General features: G+C 49.2%; 6 protein-coding genes across 6 annotated transcripts; 3 read left to right on the forward strand and 3 right to left on the reverse strand.

The window, feature by feature from the left end:
- Nucleotides 1-596: 596 nt before the first annotated feature.
- On the reverse strand, nucleotides 597-2,228 carry Z518_09225 (uncharacterized protein; the record flags this gene model as incomplete). Its single annotated transcript, XM_013413181.1, has 2 exons — nucleotides 597-2,080; nucleotides 2,186-2,228. 2 exons carry the CDS (start codon nucleotides 2,226-2,228, stop codon nucleotides 597-599), a joined length of 1,527 nt encoding a protein of 508 aa, XP_013268635.1.
- A 7,006-nt stretch (nucleotides 2,229-9,234) lies between these two features.
- On the forward strand, nucleotides 9,235-10,164 carry Z518_09226 (uncharacterized protein; the record flags this gene model as incomplete). Its single annotated transcript, XM_013413182.1, has 2 exons — nucleotides 9,235-9,310; nucleotides 9,386-10,164. 2 exons carry the CDS (start codon nucleotides 9,235-9,237, stop codon nucleotides 10,162-10,164), a joined length of 855 nt encoding a protein of 284 aa, XP_013268636.1.
- A 331-nt stretch (nucleotides 10,165-10,495) lies between these two features.
- Nucleotides 10,496-12,501, reverse strand: Z518_09227 (uncharacterized protein; the record flags this gene model as incomplete). The annotated part of the gene is made up of 2 exons (XM_013413183.1): nucleotides 10,496-11,603; nucleotides 11,681-12,501. 2 exons carry the CDS (start codon nucleotides 12,499-12,501, stop codon nucleotides 10,496-10,498), a joined length of 1,929 nt encoding a protein of 642 aa, XP_013268637.1.
- Nucleotides 12,502-16,938: 4,437 nt separating this feature from the next.
- Nucleotides 16,939-17,568, forward strand: Z518_09228 (uncharacterized protein; the record flags this gene model as incomplete). Its single annotated transcript, XM_013413184.1, has 1 exon — nucleotides 16,939-17,568. The coding sequence occupies one exon, from the start codon at nucleotides 16,939-16,941 to the stop codon at nucleotides 17,566-17,568; it is 630 nt and encodes a 209-aa protein (XP_013268638.1).
- A 57-nt stretch (nucleotides 17,569-17,625) lies between these two features.
- Z518_09229 (uncharacterized protein) lies at nucleotides 17,626-19,263 on the reverse strand (the record flags this gene model as incomplete). Its single annotated transcript, XM_013413185.1, has 4 exons — nucleotides 17,626-17,681; nucleotides 17,740-18,047; nucleotides 18,107-18,508; nucleotides 18,557-19,263. The coding sequence occupies 4 exons, from the start codon at nucleotides 19,261-19,263 to the stop codon at nucleotides 17,626-17,628; spliced, it is 1,473 nt and encodes a 490-aa protein (XP_013268639.1).
- Nucleotides 19,264-20,134: 871 nt separating this feature from the next.
- Nucleotides 20,135-22,086, forward strand: Z518_09230 (uncharacterized protein; the record flags this gene model as incomplete). Its single annotated transcript, XM_013413186.1, has 5 exons — nucleotides 20,135-20,159; nucleotides 20,210-20,266; nucleotides 20,333-20,805; nucleotides 20,864-21,850; nucleotides 21,901-22,086. The coding sequence occupies 5 exons, from the start codon at nucleotides 20,135-20,137 to the stop codon at nucleotides 22,084-22,086; spliced, it is 1,728 nt and encodes a 575-aa protein (XP_013268640.1).
- Between the last annotated feature and the right edge of the window lie 2,621 nt (nucleotides 22,087-24,707).

Genomic DNA, 24,707 nt, shown 5'->3' on the forward strand with positions numbered 1-24,707 from the left:
TGCCAGTATACCTACACATGTGGTTGACCCCTTTTCTACTCCTATTCTTCCCCTACATCCTGCAGAGGGGTGATAATCCTTTCCAAGTAGAGGCGTACTGTCTATTGTTTAACATCGCCTCCTGTGAAGCCGCGTTACGAGTTATCCTCACCCCAGCGGATTCACGAACACAGCCCTCCCCTACGCAATGCATCCAAGCAAGGGATCAAAGCCTATCAAATATATGTCGCCAGGGTTCTATACTGCAAACACGGAGAAATCGGCAATGAAGGAAATGGAGACGGCCATTCTTGACCGCGAACAGTCAGAAAACTGGAGATGACGGTCGATCTGGCTCAGCTTAATGACCTCTTCCACGATCGAGATTTGCTTTGGATGCGCAAAGGTATTGAAGAGACAACCTCACCAGAGGAGAAAAGGGGGGAGTCCATTTCCCACAGCAAGATGTTTGTCGCAACCCTCACGCGTTGAACTTGGGGAGCTTATCGCCTCATCAAAATTTTTGCGTGGGATATGTACTGACGTCAATCAGTCTTGACAGGACGATTCGTCTAGGCTTCTGGACTCGCACGCGGCGGAGTCAATGTATGTCTATCTCAATTTGTCGTCAGAAGTGGCTTCCTTCTGTCTCCCTGCTCCGACTCCTGCAACGTCTCCTTAACAATCCTCTCAAGTTCACAAATCACCCTTTCCACCATTTTATCATCGACAACACCTTCTTGCCACGAAAACCCCAGTGTCAAACACCCATCTCTCCCTGTCACCGCACTCACCTTAATCGCCGCACTGCATGCCCCTGCACTCTGACTGAACAATAATCCCTCAATCTGGTACTCATAGCCTTTTGATTCCCTCGTCGGCGACGCTGGTTTGGGTAGTTTACCAACATTCGACAACTCCATTGCGCATACCCTAGAATGTCCTAACTTGCCCTGCAACCAAGCCTTCAGATCCCCGTTTTCGACTTGCATGAGCGTCTTCCACAACTCATCACCTTTTCTCCTCTGCATGACGTTGGAAATTGCCCTTTGGGTCCTTCGCGCATCGTCCCAACTAAAGGTAGCCTGTTCAGACTCCCGAGAGTACGTTTCACCGAAGATATCGACAAAGGTCCCCATCGATGTCTCAGTCACAGGGGTAGGGAGCCACTGACGCAGCGAAACCGCACAATCTATTTTAATGCTTGTATATTGCGGAGGTAAGCATTCGAATAAAGCCGCAGCAAGCATGGATTGAAGTGTTGATGTAAGTGATAGACCTCTTTTTTTGCCAGTTTCGAGTAATTTGCTAGACGTAATAGACGAAGCGCGAAGGGAGCGGAATTTAGTCGTGACTGGTACGACCTGCGCTGGACCCGTCCATGTATTTGTGTTCGTACTTGATGATTGGGGCTGTGCATGTTGCTCTTGATCCATGCTACGTGTAATTAGACTTGGAGAGCCTTTATCCAAAAAATCGTCCAACGGTGGAAGAAGGTCCATCTCCATCGTCCGTACTATACCATCCGAATTTTCCTGGGATTCCCGGTTTGGATGGGCAAGTGCGTTTTCAACAGACTGATGAAATACCAACGCACTCTTCGTATCTGCTATACAATGATGAAAAAAGAACGAGAGTACGAATTGCCCTTTCGACTCGTCGCTGGTGTGTTCGTCTTCGTTTTCGTCTGTTAGAATATAAACGCGCCAAAAAGGGGATAATGGCTGGGTATAGGCAAACGGTCGGTTATGTTGTTCCTGTATAAATCGATCAAGGGCAGGGGATCTTCCATGGCTACTTTTATCTTCGCCTTCGGAATGAACATAAAGGTTGGGGATGCGAATGAATGTGATGACCTGATTGAGGTCGATTGAAGGCAAGTGCGCGAAATATGGCGTCAACGTGTTGGTACCGAGGGGGATAGCGGAGAGGATTGGGTGTTGGGAAATCACGGTCGCGATGGCGTTGAATAGTGCGGTTCGAAGGTTTACATTGCCATAGCTCATCGACGAAGTGCGTGTGTATGTGTACCATGCGGTGACGGCGACGTTATTGTAGATTCCCAGGTCACTCCGGGCTGTCATGTATTTTTCCACTACCCCTATATGGCATGTTTTATGAGTTAAGGACGAAAAGAGCGTACGTCTAAACCAAGAAATTTTCATGGGATGAGGGTAAGGAACAGAACAAGGCCAATTCGACGTACCGAGAGCACGGAGTTTGCATAACCTGGCCGCATTGCTTTCCATAGTGGTATCAAATGTCCGTATTTGCTTGTATAATGGGTGTCTATCAAAATCTTCCGTGAGAGGGACGTTTAGCTGAATAGCCATGCGGTAAAACGCCTAAAGAGAAGGCTGTGGATCCGGCTCCGTCTCCGGCAAGTCTAATCCAATAGCCGAACTTGAGAAGATTGGCCAGCTAAGCTGCTAGTTGTTGGCAAGGACTACCATGTTTTAGGTGAAGAGATGAATACTTAGGTGAAGACACTCGAAATCCAAAGGCAAGAGTGTATGCGCAGATTTATAAGAAATGGGATCACGCCGTTCTCCGCGGCCCACTTCTATACATGACTCAGGCCGAGAGTGACGCCCTTCAATGGGGTTATCACCCCTATGTAGAATATAGGGCAGAAATAGGAGAAGAAAAGGGGTCAGCTCAACGTGTATATATACCAGCAACTTGGCGGGACCGGTTGTGAAGTAGACGGAGCATTCAATACATCTCAGGTTGTTACCCAGTTTGACACCTACTTAATTTCGGCCGGATAGTTGGGACTATCTGAATACTTGTATGGCTATATAGACTCGATAAGGCACATACACGCAAACAAATAGAATAAAAGGCCACCCCCTCCTATAGTCCATCTCTGACGAACTCATAGATGGGGCGCCGCAGCCAGTGAAAGCTTCAGCCAGACAAGTTCAACTGAAGAGTTTTGAATTAGTGACCTCCCAATGGTATGAACAAGACGACATCATCAACAATCACTGGCTGGAGCATTACGTTTACCCATCTAGGGCACCTAGAAAGCTAGGCCGGACAACCCTCTTACCTTACCTATGATCGAACACTAGTAAGGCCCCTCAATTCTATCGGTTCGACCGCAAGCCAAGTGTTTTACCACTGGGTTACGTCCTTGATAGGTCAACCACGATTTGGTGTCAATTTTGAAGCAGTTTTTGGCGGTATAAATTATAAACCTGAATTTTTTTTTTTTTTTTTTTTTGGATTTTTTTTAATTTTGGAATCGCCTGGTTAGGGCTTGGCGTTGTGTGGCGACGCCAAGAGCGACATTCTGACCAATCATGTAAGCATATGGCTTGGCGTTATCACGTGAGCACGTGGGCGCTCTCCCTCGCCGCCCCGTCATCGGATCCAATCCGTGGACCATATGGCCGGGGCCATCCTCCTCGATAGATGTCGATATCGACATGATCCACAGATCGGATCCAGTCTGTGAACCACTTAGAGCAGCTCTATTGATCACTCGACATGGTTCATGGATTAGATCCGATGAAGCACTACCGCCACCGGATCCAGTCCGTGGATCATGTGGCCGGGGGCCGCCCTACTCGATAGATGTCGATATTCTCGATATAGAGATGATCTACGCATCGGATCCAGTTTGTAGACCACCTCAGACAAGCCCTTACCGATCACGCTTGAGGGAATGTATCGGGAGAGCGGCTACCCACAACGAGTCGCGTACAACAGCGACCTTACTAAACACTAATTGAGCCTAGTTGTGCGAGCGTTGTCCGCATGGTGGAAAGGTACCTGAAAGCCCCCCCATTTTCCTAGGGGTTTGAGGTACCTTTCTATCCGCTTTGCCCCTTTCGCATAGTTAGCGCTTTTGGCGCTCATTGAACGACGTCGTTAAGCCCTTTGACAACGCCCTTTTTGCACTCGATTTTGGCGTTGTTGCGTGTCAGAATGTCATTGTTGTCTATGAAGCCTTTCTGTCGTCTATACAAATCGCGAATCGAGCAACAATGAGGTAAAGAGCTCGCAAATTCTAAAGGTATGTGAGCGTCTCAATTTTGATGTTTTGGTACCTCGATTTGTGCGATTTTACCAGGGGCTTTTTTTGAGGGGGGAGGGAGGTGTTAGGTACCTTTATATCATTGGTTGTGCCTTTCCATCCACTATGCCAAATCGAGCTTAATTAAAGTCACTGTTGTACGAGGGTCGTTGTGGGTGGTCGCTCTCCCGATACTTTCCCACGCTTGAGATGGATCGTAACCGATGTCGACATGGTCCATGGATTGGATCCGATGGGTCGTTGGAATCGCCCTTTCCCTAAGTTAATACGCTGCGATGTTAAGGCTGCCAAATTCACACAACAAAACACAGCGAAATTTAACGCAGATGACATTTTAGTACATCGTGACGAGACAGCAGTGTTTCGTTCTGAAATAAATTACAGTCCATTCGCGTTTCGACTTGCACAGCACCTCGTCCTTTTCCATGCAGAACTCATCCTTGACGGCTTTCAGCATATATTTGAAGTGCCGATGATTAGGCTTGTAAGACTCGACGTCCTGTGCAGTGATGACATTGTCGACGGCGAAAACCAGTAGTGAACCTGCGGACCCACCTTTGCAGCAAACTGGGGAGGAATTGTCATAGTGAACCGAGAGTACAGCATCTCGAAGGTTTGGCCAGTTGCTCCCTTTCAAGTCCGTGATACAATTGGAGTGCTTGTTCGCGTGTCAAGTCTGGTTTTTGGTCGAGCAACCGGTTCAAGTTGTTCAGGACCCCTGCCTCGGAATCAATTAGAGTGCCTACACATTAAATGATAGCCGCTGATGGTCGGTGAGTTTCGCCATTGCGAGACAATGTGATCAAGGACACGAAACTCTTTCTGTAATGTCGTCGCCGGGAAATCTGCTTCTGGTTTAGGCGGCCTGCCCGTTCTTAGCCGCCCGCCGCTTGAGATCTGGGATTCGGATTCCAAGGCGTGCAAGACAATGTCGACGTTGACCTCTCCATCACCCTCATCTCTCTTCATCCTGGGGCCCCTGGCATTTCTGCCCTGCCTCACATGATCGGCCGACTCCCTGCATTCTTAAGTTTCCTTCCAGTCCGCCCTTCCGCGGCCTCCAGACCCTGAGGAAATTGTTGAACGGCTGGACAGTAGCAAGAGCCCTTTTACCGGGAATAGGGGTTATCGATCCTATGTAGGATATAGGGGTAGGAATAAGAGAATAAATGGGGTCAACAAAACGTGTATAAATATCAGCAACCTGGCAGAACCAGTTGCTAAAGAGCAGAGCATTCAATTCATATTCTCTTGACATTCATTGTTTGACAGAAATCTATGGCGCTTCTGTTGTCCTGGATAAGCTCTTAAGTGAACCCTCGGCAAGGATGGCACTTCCGTTGCCCCTTAGAAAACCCCTGGGAAAGTGATGACATTTCCGTTGTTCTGTATGCTGTACAACAGCGTAGCACATAGCCCGACCAATCATTAGCCGTTGCCAGCCCCACAATGTGCCCCCCCGATCCTGCCACAACCCTTGTGATCTCTCTATTTAACGCCCTTCCAGAAGTAATCCACCCAAACCGCAAGATCCGCGACATTAAAGACGACGTTGCCTTCTGGTGGTACAGCGGCTCGGAGGAAGATTTTGTCAAATTCGAGAATCAGAGGCGCTCCAGCAACGTCATAGGCTGAGGCAGTACCCGGCTGAACGGTGACAATTGGCTGACCGATGGTATTCGACTGAGCAGTAGGACCTAGTTGTGGAGTGGGATTTTGGATGATAGTAAGCTCTTGGACTTTTGTCGGAATTGGAGCGTTGGGATTTGGGTGGCTTCTGGTATATGCAGGAGGCGGAGAAGAGCACCACTTTTCGACTATTAGCGTCTTCTGTGCTAGCTTTATCGAGATGATGATGGCAATCTTGACATCTCCTCCAGAGTTGACAATCCACCATTCTGCGTCATGTCTTAGACGAGGAAGCGTTTCAGAGAGTCCAGACTCAAAAACAATTGTTGGCCAGTCAGATTTCCTTTCTCGGGTCGGGAGGGGGCGGAATCCCATATCACCCTCTTTAGAGGAATTAGGAAGTTTGTATGTTGTCCCGCCAACAGGATATAAGCACTCTCGTGAGAGGCCCATTGTGACAAGTTTGTCAGGAAGTCTCACTGCTAGTGTGAGGTGCGCGCCTTCATGTTCCGCTGAGGGCATCAGCTTGATAACTAATAGATTGCTATCCGCGTAATGGCTCATCCGAGTATGCTTCCCTATGCTGTCGCGCTGATGGTCAATTTTTTCAAGGTGGCCTTTTGTGACACCCCTGAAAACAAGGTATTGCTGATTCGTGTGACCGTCCATCAACGCAGCGGACTGCGAGTGGACACGTTCTTTTAGATCTCGGATCCCTTTGTACCTATACATACGAGCGTCTTCCAACCCCTTTAAAGGCGACATCTCCGGTGCCGAACTCTCCACTGCCGTAGTTTCTTTTGACGTAGTTGAGCTTGAGGATGACCTTGACATGGGTGCATATGTAGGTGCCTCATCGCTGGGTCCGCAAATTGTACTCATGTTAAGGTTCGAAGGCCGGAAGGAGCAATGTTGAAGGAGCAGAAAAAGCTGGTAGAAGAATCAGGCAGGGAAAGTTGTTGATGAATCAGGCCTGTACTGAGGCGAGAGGTGGGTGCACTGAGGTAGGAGAGATTATGAACTGTATGGAGAGAAGATTGATTGATTGATTTATCTCAAAGCACACTCTGATGAATGTCAACATAAGTAGGTGGAAAAGGTTGAGGGTATAAGTTGCCTCAGGTGTATAGAGTGATAATGCCAAGCCAGTCGCGGTGACAACGCCAAGCCAGCATTGCCTATTCTGGCCAACAATGAACGCTTAATAAGTAGTCCCTCAGTAGAGAGAGGCAATGGGTGAAAGTGGATGTATAAGTGTCCACACTCTCGAGGCCGTTAGACTTGGCTTTGTGATATGTGGCGACACCAAGGCTTATAAAGACCTTTGGAAGCGTTGTACGCTTCGTACATGCTTCGAAAGTATATAGTCCTCCGTAAAATCACAGCGCGCCAGCCAAGCGCTCACGAAAAGTGGATGGTCTTGGCATTTAGGGAAGAACTCCAAAAGCGGCGCCGAGTTGTGTACCGCAAAGAATTGCCTAAACACCAATTGAGCCTAGTTGTGCGAGTGTTGTCCGCACGATGGAAGGTACCTCGAATCTCCAGTAAAATGGGGGGGTTTCATGTACCTTTCCATCCACTTTGCCTCTCTTTTTTGACGTCGAGGCCTTTCGACAGAGCCATTTTGCACTGGATTTTGGTGGTGTTGCCTTGTCAGGTGCTCTCTATCATCTATGTAGTCCGTCTGTAGCACCCCTCCTTGCCCCCTGACCTCGCTGTTGATCTCTTTCATGCCCATCCTGACGCCCTATGAGCCTCTTGGCACTCTTGGACGAACGCATGCTCCTTTGCCTCTTGCATCTCGCGGTGTGATTGCGCCTCCTCTTACCTCTTCCAATTGACGCTGGCATTGTTGACGCCGAAAAGTCTACAAATTGCGAATCGAGCGACGAGGTAAAGAGCTCGCCAATGGCCCAGGCATGCGAGTGCCCCCAATTTGATTTTTCGGTACCTCAATTTGTGTGCGATTTACTGTGGATTTGAGGTACCTTTCCATCTTGCGGACAACCATCGCACAACTAGGCCCAATTGATGCTCAGACCCACCCTCTGTGGTACACAACTCTCCGCCGAGAGTCTCTCTCGCGAGACATTCCCCCCAAATTCGGCGGCAGATTTCCCTGCAACTTGCGTTGTGTTGTAAAGTCGTCAGTAAGCCTTCTTGCCTTTGTACATATTTTCGCCAGTGTTATCTTCGAGTAAGGCCGAGGGGACTCTTCGCCAATGCAGGATGGGAAGTGTGCAAATTCTTTGAGAGAACATGGAACGTCGCACATCTTTTCACACTTCACATTTCATCATGGGACTAAAATCCGGGTTCGATATCTCTCCCAAACCGATATATGAGGCCGGTTTTAGGCAGGCCGGGTACATACAACTGGTCCGGTAAGGGCAAAGGAACCTTTTTCCGCAAATACCCACGAGCCAAACAAATCAGGTCTCCACCATACGCCAGGGGACAATAACTTGATGTAAATACCAGTCTCTAGCTCTTGCGGTGATCTCAAAGGCCTCAAGTGGAACCCTTGTTGTTCAGGCAAGAACCGTTCGTCGTCGAGATGTGCGTGCTGGTTTGCCATAGTAGACCTTGTTGATGCACCACTCTGGTGGTGTCAGAAATTTGCTAGTTTCTTTGAAACGAGAAGATCACAGCACCTGGAGTCATGTGTGTTCTTAAAGCTGAAGGACTCCTAACGCTTACCAAAGTCCTCCGTCGGGACATATGAACGTATGACAGAAGGTTGCCATTTTTCCATTCTGATCCGGGCCATGATACCGAGCAGAAGCAGGGGACAAGCATGCTTCGTGGACTCGAAGAGTCTAGCCATAAAGGTCGACGAGGAAGGGATGGCATCCTCCAACAATCGAGCTCCGATGCTCCGTTCGCTATCTTGTGTCCGTCGTAGGGTGAACGCATTTTATCAAGGAATGCCGAGGAACAGAAGGGCAAGCGTGATTCAATAGGGAATTGATGGATTATTGACAGTCCTATAAGAGTATGATATCGATTCGATCGCTTGAGGAGTCAAGCGATGATGGGGTGAGATGAGCAGGATATAAGCCTGCGTCTCGCCCGGTCTCTAATGTCTTGGTAGGGTCCGCCCTGACACATTTCGTGAAATGAAGGAAAGGTCTGGTCGTTAGCGCTGGCGAGATGTACGGATCTGATTGGCTAGCTCGCATTTGTTGCCATTTGATTGGTTGTCGTGGAGAAAATGACCGTGTTAGCACACTGGGAAAACATCATCCTTCCAAGGGGGAGCCTCTCATGATTCCGACGTCCTTGTCTGTTTGGTTGAAACGTCGAGTTGGTTCTGCCACACGACGGAAGGGCATCAAGGTGTCTCCACTAACTTTCGAGATGAAAAGGTGAAAGGTAGTCACATCGAGTCCGGCGTTGAAATGCTAAGAGTCGATTTTATGAATGGCGGAGTGGCCATGGGGATAAATCCGACCGAGGGGAGTATATAACTGTCAAAGACCACTTCCGACATTCATGCTGACTGGAAGAGACCCTCTGTTCCCTAGAGTCGATTTCTTTTGATTTCGCCCTCCTCTGGTTTGGCCTTCTTGGAAACGATCATGGGTGGCAAGGGTGTATCCTTTGATCCAGCCAAAGATATTCCCTCTCTCAAAGGAAACGTCATTCTGATCTCAGGTGACAACATCGGCATTGGCAAATAAGCCGCTCTCGAACTCTCGAGCCACAATCCATCTCAGCTCTGGATCGCAGCTCGCAATGCCCAGATAGGCAATGCCGGGGTGACTGAAATCAAGAATCAAGTGACAGGGGTGTCTGTCAATTTCCTTGAGATGGACCTGTCTTTATTCAATTCCATCAAAAACGCAGCGAGGAAGTTTCGCGCCTCGGTCTCCCGTCTCGATATCCTCTTGCTCAATGCAGGTATCATGGGTGGTCCACCAGGAGTGACCAAGGAAGGATACGAATGCCGATTTGGAGTCAACCACATGGGCCACGCTCTGCTATTCAAACTTCTGCTACCTCTCCTTCTCAAGTCTGTCTCCGAGCCCGGCGGAGTGAAGCCGCGAATTGTCGTCACAGCTTCCAGTGCTCACAAGCAAACAGTTTCAAGCGGTATCGAGTTTGAAACTCCTAAGTCGACCGCCGAAAATCTGTCCACGATCGTTCGATACGGCCAAAGCAAAATGGCCAATATCTTGTTTACCCAGGAACTTGCAAGACGATACCCGCAATTCACCGCCGTGTCAATACATCCAGGAACGGTCAAGACGGATCTCTTCTCTGTCGGTGATAACGGTTGGCTTATTAAGTTCCTACAAATGGTCGTCGTTCCGATCATTGGCGTAACAATTGAAGAAGGTACAAAGACTCCCCTCTGGGCTGCCACGGCCACTGCAGGTATCAAGAGTGGCGAATATTATGAGCCTATTGGGGTGGCGGGAAAGGGGACTGCTTTATCCAAGGATAAAGAGTTGGCGAAGAAGCTTTGGAAATGGACCGAGAAAGAACTCGGGGGACATGATGTTTGAGTTCGGAAGTATTCTCCATGTTGGTCTTGTTTTTTGGGCGACTGTTATCTGTTGGAAGCCGGGAGATGCGTGAATACAGGGTGAGAATAAGGGACCTCTTAAATCGTCCCTCGATGATGGATTCGGCTCCGACAGAATCTGCGGTGTTCGCCTGGGGATGGTATGAGCTCTGTTTTCCTTAGTGATGACAGAAACATACATATCAACGGACCTATGCTTTCGTACAGGATTGCTTCCCGAGATCACTACCTTGAACAGTTGCCAGACATCGAATTACTAAAGTAAGAATAGGTGCCCAAACCTACATATTATACTATCGTCTGCCCTTCGCCTACTTCGGAGGTGCGGTGGGACCAGTGTGTGCAAGCCCCTGCGCAGTCCTGATCTTCTCTTGTCTGATTTGTTCTTCCCGGATTGCTTCGACATCTATGATGCTACCTTTCCTTCCTTGATAAGTGCTCTCTGGCAGCGCGTTCAACGCATCTTCCTCCTTGTCCAATTTTCTAAAGGTAAACCAGAATACAATCATACCCACGAAACTGATGCCGGCAATCGCCGTGTACAGCCAGGTGAACAATGGGTCGACCGCAAGGGGAACAAAAGCTTGTCCGATGGCACTGGAGAAAGCGTTGGTGAACCAGTATAAGCCGGTGACGAAAGAGCGCATGTTCTTGGGTGCCTTTGTGAAGGCGTACTCGAGACTGGTAATGGATGCAAAGATCTCAGAGAAAGCGATCAGGACGTAAGCGGGAGTCTGGACCCAAACACTCAAATCCGGCGGACCAAGTTCTGCGATACAATCTACATCAGTAGCATTATTCCCACAAGGTGCTTTGACGTAGATGTAATGTTGAATTATAGCCGCAACCACCATGGACAAGGTGCCAAATCCGAAACCCGCGGTAATTCTCTTGATAGGCGTGAACCTAATGCCTTTTCGGAGCAATAGGGGGTAGACAAACTTGTCACAGATAGGAATGAAGATCAGGAGAGCGATAGGATCGAGATTGGTAACAATGTCGTTCGGCACGCCATCCAGCCTCATGGTACCAGCCTGAGTGATCAAGTTATTCGTCATCTGGGAGTAACTGAGCCAATAGATTGGGAGGAAAACGAAGACACCACAAGCCGCGAAACCTCGCCGGACCTCATCGACCCACGCATCGTCGAATGTCATCCAAGAAGGCTTGGAAGCGACATTGCTCGGCTTTGCATTGTTCCAAGTCGCATCGCTACGGAAGTTGTCGAGGCATTTCTTGGGATTCAAATTCCATTGGCCCTTCATGGCGAAGCCGGTGAGGTGCAGGGCCTTTCCAAGGACGGAGCCCGTTGGAGGACGTCGGACGTACTTGTTTCGGGCCCAGATCATGACGACAGGGGTAAAGAGGAACAGGAGTGTTGGCAAGAGATAAGCCAGCCAGAAGCCAACATATTTCTCCCTGGAGAACGGTGAAGTTAGCGATCTGGTCAGAGAAACTGCAAAACAGGAATTGGAAAGGATTCGGGCAATCCGTACGCATAAACCATGGAGATCTGTCCAGCGAGAGCGCCGACATTGATGAAGAAATAATATCTCATGTAGATGCGGGAGATGGTCATGACAGGGTCATGGATGACTCTTTCGCCGGAGGGTTCGGTGACGACAATGGCCCGCGGGTGGGCTGCTTCGTATTGTTCGGCGATGAGAGGAGAAATGTTGGACTTGAAGAAGCCCACACCGATGCCAAAGAAAATCAATCCCAGGCAGAAGACTCCCAACGCGGCATCTGAGTGCTCGACAACTCCCGGGACGGAGGATATCAGAATGATTACGTGGCCAAAGGTGGCGATCCAAATGGCAATGTTAATTGTCTTGTATCGCCCCCAATAGGTATCTGCCATGTAGCCACCGAGCATCGGCATCACATAGGACCAGAAGGAGTTGAAGAGAGTCAATCCGGTGGCCGCTTGCGATCCATAACCAAGTGCCCCCGCCTGTCCATCGGTTCCCGCTGATCCAGTGGTCGATCCTTCGGGTAGAGGCCAATTGATATAGTTATTGAAAACGATAGTGGTGCCATAATAAGCAAATCGTTCGCACATTTCGACAAAGGCAATGGTGTAGAGTAACCAGGGAACATGCCCTTGAGTGCGCCTCAAAGTTTTCAGATCTTCGTCTGATGGGTACTGTTCTCCATTTGGACCAACGAGGATATTGTCCGAAGTGTCGGAATCCGAGGCATGAGCACCGCCTTTGAGGTTCTCTGGTGTCTTTTCGTCGACGAGACCCTTCTGGGTGCCAGGGAAATCGGCCACTGCCGCTTCAGCCGACTCGAGATTCGCGGCACCAGTAGACATGATGGGTAATCGTCTTCAACCCGATTGAAACGATGAGAAGATGGTCAAACGGAATGACGTGAAGTTGGAAAGATCATCGCCGCAGGCTAATTTAAATATGGGTGCTGCATATATACCCTATGGATCGGCCGGTCGCGCATCTCTGGCGATGCTGGGTATTGCAACGTTCTGTGCTCCTCCCTGAGACCTACCTCATCGCAGGGATTTCCCATGGTAGGCGGGGTAGATAAGCAATCGGCCGGTTGCAGGCGTTCCTCATGTATCGTTGGTACGGCCAACGAGGCTCAACGTTGTATCCAGGCTCCCCTTTCTCCTTGGCTAGACCTGAGCCAAGAAGATCCAAGACATGATGTGCCGATGGCGCTGATTTAGCAGCCAATTCGATCTCGGAATTGGCTCGATAAGCTGTTGGAGGCTGTAACGTTACTTTCTTGATGGATTGACGAAGTCTTCCAAGGAATTCGCCTCTTGATTGACCTGCCACAAAAGTTCAAGAGGGTTGATCAGCATCAGATATCCCCCAAATGGGTCATCCTGATGCTTTGGGAATCCGTGGTTATCCGCGGTTGGCGTCTGGGTTCTGCTGCAATATATCCTTGTAGCCGTTAGTGTTGCGAATCAGAAGCATTCTCAATGAGAGCATTGAAGATGCTAGATTGCTCGAAAATGATGGGTGATGCTTCTCGGCTGAAACGCGTCCTTATCAACCAGTACTCAGGATACTCCCCACAGGTATTAATGTGGAGTTCACTCCTCCCAGAACATCGCTTTGAGCCTTATGAAGCTCCTTTTACCATCCTTGACCCCGTTAACCGATGCTACCGACGTTAACGATGTTATTCATCATGCTATCTCTTTTCCTTCGGAAGAATTCTTCCATTGTCCACAGCGATGGGTCGACGCCAAATCCCTCGATCTCTCTTCACACCACCGGCTCCATACTAATTGCGTACCTATGTCACGCATGTTGTCACACACCCGAAAGATCACGCAATGTGGTTCCGTTTGAATTTCACGGTTCGTTCTTGACTTCGCTTTCTCTTGAACTCGTCGCGCTTATTTTCGGTGCCAGGCCCATCCAATGAAAATATGATGCTACTCAAAATAGCGGGGTTGCTGGGATCATACTTCTAACCTGGCTTCCAACTCTGTCGCCTTGCCGGGACGGACAAGGTGCTACTACTTCTGCCTAACGCGCCCAATTCAATCTCAATGAATCGCCGTCGTGATCGAAGCTCCAGCTAGTTATGACTTCCCTGGCAGGCACTTCAATGTACTCCGTCAAAACCCATTGACTCCATGCCTTGTATCTCAGTCTCAAGCGTCTCAGCCCCGAGACTGGAACCCACGATGGGTTTTAGGCTGGCCACAACGGCTACAGCGGCCACACTTGCTCAATCTACCTCTTGACAAGGAAATCTCGGAGCTGATATAGAGATTAGTCTGGCAGAGTACATCTTTGTGTGTCGACGTCATCTTCAAATGGCGGAAATTCGCGGGCGTCGTTGAATGCGAGTGAGGAAAAATTTGGGGACCTTGCAACGACTGAACATGATACAGTCTGCAAATATCCGCGTCAGTCTCAACAGATCTGTGGACCATGATGTGGTTATCGACCAAATCACAATGCCTGTGCAGAAGCCTAGTATAGGAGTCGGGCATCCCGTTCTCAAGGCAGATCCTCAGTCGCTTTTGCCTCCAAAAGTTCTGATATGGTTGAAGTCTGAGGCAGAGAATTGTCTTTTCCCCAATCTTATTGCCCTTCCGTTCTCAGCTTCCCGACAGACGGTAAACTCCCACACAGAGCTGTTTGCTGGGTTGGAAGAAAATCCAGTAATTTGGGAAACCCCGATTCGTACATGCAACTCATCGTATTGTCGTTGACCTCCTCTGTCATGACTTCTTCCATTCTTTCGATGGATGGACCAGCCGACTGATTTTTGACCGAGATTCGGTCTCAATATACCAGACCAGATTGCCTTCTTGCGACGTAAATACTCCTGAGTGTACAAGTCCTGAGACGGCAGGAAGCTGACAGACCATTTCCAGGTTGCGAACGGACTGTCCAAAGTCAAACACCCTCACAGAGGATGTCTCGAAGGATTGGTCATGTTCTCGCCCAAGTTTTAGGAAGGAGACCCAAAGATCGTGAGCCAGGCTTTCACCGTGAAATTTGTGCCCAAGTCCGACACCACTGCGCCGCGCCCGCGTTGTTGGAAATTTATGCGAGAGGCCTTGCAATTTCTTTGGTCGGCATCCCGTGGCTAAAGCTTCCATCAGATTGATATGGTCTCTACCAACCAAGTATTGTTCATCTCCCAATCAGCGCCGCATCTCAATGTTGTCTACGGAGGACTCATGAGCCCTAGAGCCCAAAGACTCGGACCCACCGGGTGGTCATCGATGGAAAATTGAGAAACCTGGGAGAGCATCGAGGTCTCGGTATTCCTGTACGTCGTCATGGTAGACAATGCAGATCCCTTGGGTTCGCCCATTGGTAGCATAACTCCTCTAGGACCCAGCCCCTCGTGTTTTTTTCCTCCACGGCGGAGAGCTTTGTAGACATTCCCGCGTGCTGCCATGTAAGGTGCTATGTCCAGAATGAAAGGACGGTCACCATCCCCTCCAGGAGTACCACAGGCCCAGTGGGGGCTCACCCATCCTTGTCTTTCGGCCACTTCGTGATGACTAGGCGATAGAGGAATTCGCAAAAGCTGGAGACATCATGTTCGCATTCGGCAGCCTGCCAAGTAGGACCAAGGATGATCACGCGTTGCGCGGGACATCCCCATTCGACTTTCCCAGCATTGAAGTCGATGTCATCCCGCACCTATATAGATAGACAGGTGCTCTTGTGTGTATTCTTTGGAGCCTTCTAGCGAGCCGATACCTGACACGTAGTGATACCATATACCTTTTGCCATTTGGACAGCCCGCTTCACTGCCGAAGCCGTTTCGGGCATCCACCGACGCGACCACTTGGCGTCGGTTGACTCAGCTCTGGAGCCCTCGAAGGATCCGAAATCTTGTGGATGATTTTTTCAATGTACGACAGATGCGATTGGCTCCGTACGTGTCGACACCACACAAATTGGCTCGGGGGAGACAAGCTGGAAATAATCACCCCATTCGCAGTGAGCGCATCTTGGACGAATTTCTGATGATCAGACGGCTTCACGTAATGCACCTGCAGGTCGGGTTGGATGATTCCATTTGAAGTGTCAAGACCATTAGGACTTGGACTATGAGAATCGAAAGGGACCGGTTGTGGTCGAGTTAACAATGTTCTGTCCGTTCTAGCATGCATTCTTTGCAGTTATTTAAATACTGAAGAGTTGATCTTGACTTTCGAAGTCAGGTTCGTCAAACCGCCAAAAATGGTGTGGAAGCTGCTATGAAATGTCCGCCGCTTCGGCCACGAAAGTTGTGTACCCATTCCGATACGTCCTGTTCCGATTCGCCCTCCGCTCCTCACGAGCAAAAGGCCCTGACGAAGAGGCAATCTGGTATTCCATCACAACTAGCCGGATCTCTGACGACACTTTCTCTTCAATCCCCTCGAGGCTAAGCGGTCTGTCTGTGAGCAAGTACGCTCCGTCATCCGAATCCGGCTCAAACAAGCGGAGATTTGGACAGCTCAAAACTTCCTATATTTTCCCTAGATGTCGACAAACACCTGCTTTTCCTCATCCGTGTATGGGAATTTCCTATTTAACTCGTTGGAAAAAGGAGCCAGGACTCAGCTCACCACGAAAAACCACTGGTTGAAATCTGGAGTTGGAATCGCATTGTGAGCTCTTTCTACTAATGCGTTCAGCCTCCTACGGAATAATGAGTACATCTGGCAATGAAGCAATGACCAATATTCTCAATCTTTGGCTTCTTTGGCCGATCACCTACTCCAACACCAAATCCAGTACCTGAAAGCACACCTGGCATGGATGTCCTTTGGGTTAATAATACCCGAGCATTGGGCCATTTGGGATCAGCCCCGAACTCACCGTGGGACTCACCTCTGACTCTGCCGCTTTACTGTAAAAACCATCTCACCACTGAGCTCTTACCCTCTACGTACCTTCGAACATATCTCACTTAGCTTCACTGAATATCCCTGCTAGGCATTCATACGATCTAGGTGGAAAAACAATAGACTAGGCCATCAATGATGCACGATGGCCGTTGACCACTTAGTATCATTGGTACGTTTGCCCATACAATTTCTTTGAAAGTCTGGCCAACATCTGAAGTACCCACTCTGGTGGGTCCTAGCCGACCTTGCAGCCGACTCTGCAGCCGACTCTGCAGCCGCCCTACGATACTTTCATTCATGTATGCTCTTCGAGATTCTTGCCAGACAGTAGAGCATAAAAGCTTCCCGAACCCTTACGGGGAATTCTCTCACTCCTCAAAGTTGTTGTTGCTTCCCAGTCTCGGAAAATGTCAGCCCCAGTGCAAATCGCGATCCTGATCGGATCCACCAGGCCAAATCGTATCGGACCACATGTTTCTGATTGGCTTTTAAACCTTCTCAACTCCGAGGGCGTTTTACACAATGCTCAATTCTCCATTGTTGATCCTGCCCAATTCGCGCTCCCGAGCTTCAACGAGCCTGTGACGCCTCTATTAGTGAAAGACTTCAATGAATTCGCAAACCCCACGACCAAAACCTGGAACCACGAGATGGCCAAGTATGACGCGTATATCATCGTTTCTCCCGAATACCACCAAGGAATTCCTGGAGCGCTGAAGAACGCAATCGACTTCGTGTACCACGCGTGGTCCGGCAAGCCTGTGATGATCTTGACGTATGGAATTTTCGGTGGTATCCAAGCAAGTCAGCAGTTGCACCAGGTTCTGGGGTCCGGAATTGGCATGAAAATCGCGAGTATTGCTCCAAAACTCGAATTCCCGGGACGTGACGAGCTCAGGAACAACGCCAGTCCGGCTCTGTTCCAAGCGATGGGTGGTAGAGTCGCGGATGGCACTTTTCAAACTTGGGAGGAGAAAAAGAGAAAGGATATCGTAGACGGGTGCAAGGAATTGTTGGAACTGGCAAAGCCAGTATAAAGACATGCAGTTCATGATCTTTGTGTGGAACGACATTGACCAGATGACTCGGCTTCTTTAGATTCGGTCAATTAAGGGTGTTGGGACGGCACTGATTTTCGACAATAGCTGACCTAGGAAGCCGAGGTTTAGTCCACGCCACTGAGGAGCAGCTCCTTCACATATACTTACTCGCGAGTTTCCAGTAGGTTCGATACCTTTCTAGCGTTCTCTTTATTGTCTGCAAGGCTATGTCTGCATTTTTCCCGAATGTTCCGCACAGATCGTACCGTAAATAAATTTCCGCCGCAAAGTAAAAGCAATGCAGTTCCCACAAGGATATAACTTGGGAATACTGGTACTGCAAGGTCGGAACGATGTTGACTCGATCAAAGACCATCCTTGTGGCTATGGTCAGACCAATCTGGTGACTATGGGCCTGCGGAAGCACATCGAGGGAAGCCAGTTTACCGGCCCGGTCGTGGAGTATCATCATAGCGCTATAGGGAAGGTCAACGGATTGCTCAATCTGGGCAAGTTCGACGGAGTGACGGCTCACCTCACGCATATACCAAGAATGGAACAATTCATATGAGACCCCCGATCACGATCCCTAAGCAGGGAAGAAGCAAGCATGTTGATGGCTTTGTCCAGGTTGGAGACCATTTCCCCAATTTTGACCATGTTTGCCGCGGACGGATCCAAAGAGCTATCAAGAGAGAGCTCCAGAAGAAATGAAGCCTGGCAGAGCCTGTTGAAAAAGGACAAGGTAGTATCGAGCAACTCGGATGCCGAAATTTGGACTGGACAGCAACCTCGTTTGGTGCATTCAAGGCCCATGTCAAGCCCCATACTCACAGGTCTTCCATCTTCATCGGAGAGAATCAGACTAGGACAAGGTCGGGGGCACGAGAAAGAGATAGGTGTCCAATTGTCATCATAATGAATGCATTTGATCATCCTGAACCGGGATTAGAATGTCGAAAATTGACGCCTGATTAGAGCTTACCGCTCTAGAATGTACAGGCACCAGGCCACTCTGCACATTTCTTCATCCACAAGAACTCTTTGGCTGGGTACGGCTTGACACTGCCACTGAAATAAGCCGAGATTCCCAGCGATAACCGCAGCTGAAGCAATAGTGGCAGCGGCCGCGACGTGATTTGCGTCCAAGTGTTCATATAAAGCAAGCAAAATCTCGGCTTGTAACATTTCCAGACTCAAACTCCCCTTGGAGGTAAGTGATGTAAGAGACAAGCTTATCGTCATGTACAGCCCATCGTTCTGCTGCTTGTCGTCTGCCCTGGATGGCTGAGACACTCGGGCTAAGAGAACACAGGTTAACAGTAGTATTGAGAATTCGGCATCCTGAGAACTCGGAAGGTCGTCGCACCGACGATATAAAGACGATGCGTCCACAACGGGCAGCCATTTATTGAAACTTTTGAAATAGGGGTCGATGTTCCCAGCGACGTCGCGCTGCACAGATGGTAAGATGTCCAAGGAGGTGCTGCTCCTCCATAAATCTTGAAACCAGACGGGAGGATATTCTGATCTGGGATATGTACATGCCGTAGACATGTCTGCTGCTCCCACTGCAGTCACAATGGGGCTCCAATGAGAGTCGCCTGGTCTAAAGTGATGCTCGCTACTAGCCTGTTCCCTATCTTCCTCTGTGTTTTGCTCGATGCTACACTTCAGCCCAATTCTTTCCATGGTTAGTACATATGGTCAACACACATTCAGTGGCAACTACCTGCTGCATCGACCACATTTCGAGGTTCCAAAGTCACACTTCTTCTTCCGTAAGGTGCATTGAAGACAACGTCGACTTCTCGGTTTTCCATGGTTTTGCATAGTTTGTACCCGTACCCAGGTTCAAGAGCGGTTGCGAAGATACACCCTCATGAGCAAGGGGGGAAGAAGGATTTATGGGAAACCGTGGAGATATGCAGGGGGCCAAATTTCGAGGGTAGGCGTGTTAGGACAAGACTTCTGATCTCTCAGTCGTACTTAGAAGAGTTTGGCTCCCGACGTTCGGCGCGGCAGCTCAGGCAGCAGTGGTAATATTTAGTGGCCCCGTATCATCGACGATTTTCAGTTGTTATACTCTTGAATCTCGGCACACTTTTTTAGATCCTATCTTGCATCGTGAGTCTCCGCAGTCAACATCCGTACAAGTGAAATCTTCCGAAAGATTCATAATATCACAAGGCTCCTTAGGATCCCCCCGGCGTAGGGGTTCTCGGTGTGTTCGGCAGCGATGATGGACTACGCTACCACCGAAGCCCCTGGATGTGTTCAGTCTGTTCTGTCGTAGGAGTGTCCTAGCCCTCACGATGGGGCCTAAGTCACAAGTGATCTCTCACTGGACTCGCTCGAGCTAGAGGAGTAAACCTAAGGCGGCATCACCCTCTCCTTTGACCCGCCAAGCCCATCACACCAAATTTAATGTCACGTGTCGTGTCCTCCACATGTGCCGACCGTTTTTACGGCTCTGGCAAAAGCATACACGGAGCAGGGAACATACCCTTCATCTACCCCCAAATTCCTCACAGACGGCGCGAGGATCATAATATCTGTGAAGATGGATATTGACTCACCATGGGGCGGTAAGCCATTGCTTCTACGCTTTCTCAAACGCTCACTGAATATGACGCAGACGTCCCATCTCAATCCAAATCAGATATTCCTCAAGACTCCAGCACCCACTCTACGAGTGAGAACCGCCCCCGAAAACATTCGCCGAAGTAAAATGTCCCACAGAGTGCTCATATTCCTCCAGATACTTCCACATCCGCCAAATCCTCCTCTTCCACCGCGCCTCGCCCCTCATCATCACGAAAGATCCCTGCTCGAAAGGTTGAAGTCCAGCCTACCAAGCTTGAGGCCGTGGACGATTCCTTAGATCCGCTTGGACCTCTCGGGGCCGATCCTACACCTGCAGCATCTTCCATATCCACCGACCAAGCTCCCACGCCGCCGAGGAAGGAATTGAGCGCAAGAGTTGCCCGGCAGCCATCTGCAACATCACCCGGAATTCCAAGCTCGGATTATGAAGATACCGCCCTTCCCATCGGAAGGCCGAAAGGTCCACCCTCCGTTCCGCCGCAGGCGGGGAGACTCACCTCTCGACCAACTCAACCGAGCATGAGCGTTGAACAAGCCGCGAAACCGACTTTTGATATTCTGGTGGGAGATCCGCACAAGGTGGGCGACTTGACTAGCAGTCATATCGTGTATCAAGTCCACACGAAGGTATGTTTCAAAAAAAGAGGGAAGGGGGACCAGGATTTACACCCGCTGATTTCCACAGACAACCTCAAAAGCATACAAGCTGCCCGAATTCACGGTCTCTAGAAGATACCGGGATTTCCTGTGGCTTTATAATTCCCTCCACAATAATAATCCTGGCGTCGTGGTTCCTCCGCCTCCAGAGAAGCAAGCGGTGGGACGGTTTGACTCGGAATTTGTCGAGTCACGTCGTCAAGCTTTGGAGCGCATGCTCAACAAAATCGCGGCTCACCCAATCCTACATCATGACGCTGATCTTAAGATTTTCCTTGAGAGCGATTCTTTTAACATCGATGTGAAGAACAAAGAAAACCGGGAACCGGACTTGGGCCAGAACAAGGGAATGCTGAGTTCATTAGGGATCAATGTTGGCGGCACCAGTGGCAAGTTTGTCGAGCATGATGATTGGTTCCATGATCGCAAAATCTATCTCGATGCACTGGAGAATCAGTTGAAGTCTCTGATGAAAGCTATTGACACAGTTGTGACTCAGCGAAAGGGCCTTGCTGAGGCTGCTGGGGAGTTTGCCGCTTCCCTGAGCAGCCTTGCTCAAGTTGAGTTGTCTCCAATGTTTTCTGGGCCTTTGCAAGGCCTCTCCGATGTGCAGATTCGGATCCGGGAGCTTTATGAACGACAAGCCCAGCAAGATATTCTGACTTTGGGAATCACGATTGATGAATACGTCCGACTTATTGGGAGTGTGAAGCAAGCTTTTTCGCAGCGGCAGAAAGCATTCCATTCGTGGCATGCAGCGGAAAGCGAACTAGCGAAACGTCGCAGCGCCCATGAAAAGCTTTTGCGGCAAGGTAAAAGTCAGCAAGACAAATTGAATGAGGTTGGCGCGTCCGTTAGTGATGCTGAGAAAAGGGCACATCAAGCTCGGTTACTATTTGAAGATATGGGCCGCTTGATGAGAGGGGAATTGGAAAGATTTGAACGGGAGAAAGTGGAAGATTTCAAGAGCGGTATTGAAACATTCCTTGAGGGTGCGGTTGAAGCACAAAAAGAGGTCAGTTTCATTTCTTACATGTTTTAATTATTTTCTAATCACTTGGACAGTTGATCGAACTGTGGGAAACGTTCTTATTGCAAATGGATGCAGAGGATGAAGTCCCCATCAAGGCTCAACCTGCAGCAAGTGAACCAGCACCATCAGAGACTCCTAAACCAGCAGGCCAACCTGGTGAAGCGACAGAAGCCACTCCTGCCACGGCCGCAGACGTCGCGCTAGAGCAGGATGTTTGATGATTTTTTGCGCATTCTGATAATAACTGGTGGGATTTTGAAGCAGTGACTCTGATGAGTAGCCGGGAATTTTTTTTCATTTTTTTTTTTTCCCCCCACATTTCTAGCCCTTGGCCCAAAATGAACCTTTACTTCTCTACCAATCTCACCGTCAATTCAGACTTCACCGATCCCGTCCGTCCTAACCCATCAAAATCTGTACTAAGCAGAATGGATAACGGGACCAAGAGACGCTTGGTTATGTACACAACATTGCCAACACGGAGGCCTAATAGGCAGCATTTCAGATTGATTCTCAAACACAATAGCGAGCCATCAGACTACAGTTAAGGGAAATACGCCCGTCACTAGCGATGAGATGCCGAGGGTCGGCGCCAGTCACAACGGCGAGCTACGTACTTTACTCTGCCAAACCCATCGTGTCGATGATGGCGTAAACCTTCCAGCCTATCGCTCTGTTTGGAAACATGTAGAGGGGGATGACCGACTTTTATCAAGGGAATATTCTCTTGTTACCACTGGGTCCAACCCTATCTCTATCGCTATAAACACCAACCTACGATGTGAGATGGCATAACTGGCCATCGCTATTAGCACCTACTCTGGGGCCATTCCAGCACCCTGGTTCCGAGGCTCCTCTGTATGGGGATCAGTATCAGTCTCCTTTCCCTTCCCCTTCACACTGCACATATCAGGGCGTTCAAACAGCGCATCTTTGCCATTGCGATTCCAAATTGGGTTGCGTCCGTCGGGTATGAAGTATCTTTTATTCGTTTTTGCATTGCTGGCCGACGTTCCAAAGCTTATGCCATCGCTCGGCCTTTGAATTCATTCAATCGGAAGATTCAAAATAAGGTTGGCAAAGCATGGTCTTCTGACTGTTAGTCTTTCCCATGGTTGACGTTTAAAACTTCTTCTCTTTCGCGGTAAGAATTCTGAAAGACTGTTAGCCCTGATCCGGAGAGATTCAGGACGCGTCGTGGTTCTTATTGAGAATTCTTCGTGCGCAGTTCGGCCTGGACTGATCAGTCGCAGGATGTTGAGTCTTCCACGTTTGAAGCTTTTCCTCGAATGACCTGAATTACGGACTGTCCAGCCATTTTGGACATCGTCGCGGCGTGGAAAATCGCAGATTAACAGCATAACTCTTTTCACCAATATAATTCGCATCCTCTGCTCTTCTAGCTTTTGTGTTGGACGTCTTGACCTTGGCCTTAGGCACCGTAGTTTGGATACCCTTTTTGAGCGCCGCTTTCGAAGGATTTGATGGAGGGTTCTAGTCAATTGAAGCTGTCGGGCCGTTGTGGACTGCGGCGCACTTGGCCATGAAAAATGCGAGTGCTAGATCTGCTGTCAACTTCGACTTTCACACCTCCACCATTTCTTGACCTGCTCCGACTTAGTTCGAGACCGAGTTTCAAATGCCGTTCGTCTCTATGTGGTTGATCACCCCCCCGAAAGGCGATGGACCGATTTTCTACATCTCCCTCTGGCTGGAGTTCGAGATTGATTCATTGGCTGCTTCGGGAAGAATAAGTGGCGACAACACCTGGTTTTCCGTCATGGTCTTGTGAAGAGGTGTTTTCAGCTCCGATTGAGTGTCGTCTGCCACTGTAAGAGACTTCAAACTTCCAACACGTTCTTTGATCGGAAATTGAAGAGGTGGGCGAAGGAGGTGGTTTCGATTCTTCCACATTTACTTTGTGTTCCTTCTCTTCAATTTGTTGTACAGGAACGTGATTGCGACTCTGCCTTCGGGTTAGACGTTTCCTTTCCGAACGTCTCTCTTGTTTTGTGTTGTTTTGGCCAGAGGGTTGCCATCTTTCTCGTTCGCTCGCGGCTTGAAGTAAATCCTGTACCTTACTTCTCACGACATTCGGCCTAGTTTTGGGAAATGCCATCTTTTCCTTCATAACGGCCGCGCAGAACATGGTCATCACGAGGCGTCTCACGCGAATGCTGAAAATCCCAACATGTCTCATCTTGAGCTGACGGCCTCTGAACTAGACTCTCAATCATGGCAGTTCGCTGCTTGACGGGACTGAGTTCTCTTCCAGGCTGTAAGAAAGAGTGTCGAGCTGGATTAATAAGGTACATCTCCTTGTGACAAGTCTGAATTGACCGGCATGAGCCGTTGAAGGTCGCGGTCCATGGGTTTCTTTGGGCTCTTGATCAAATGTCTTTCCTTGGTTGTCATAATCAACTCTGCCAGAGTCTCCACTGCTGCTGCGAGGTAGAGTAGGCTCAGTGCTATGTCTAGAATATCGTCCGCGTGATTGAGACATTCGACGAATTGTATTGCTTGTTTGTGAACAGTTCACCATGTCAGGATTCGGTGTGACTTCCACCAGGCATTTCTCCAGAAAGAACCCCAGGCCTTGACACACTATCCCTCAATTGTATCATCCAACATATTGTTCAGTTCGACAAGGATGTATGCACGTCCACCTTATTGTTCGTCCTCTGCAGCTTCTATTGTCGATGACAAAACGAAATCTTGACCTGGCTGTTACTATCTCCAGAGCCGGATCTGCCACAATTTCCATTGAATGAGGTCTTTGGTATAGTTGATTGGTTTCAGTGGGTCGCAGTAACTTCCATACTTTGTCACAGGTCGGACA

Source organism: Rhinocladiella mackenziei (assembly GCF_000835555.1).
Source record: "Rhinocladiella mackenziei CBS 650.93 unplaced genomic scaffold supercont1.7, whole genome shotgun sequence".
Classification (NCBI taxonomy): domain Eukaryota; kingdom Fungi; phylum Ascomycota; class Eurotiomycetes; order Chaetothyriales; family Herpotrichiellaceae; genus Rhinocladiella; species Rhinocladiella mackenziei.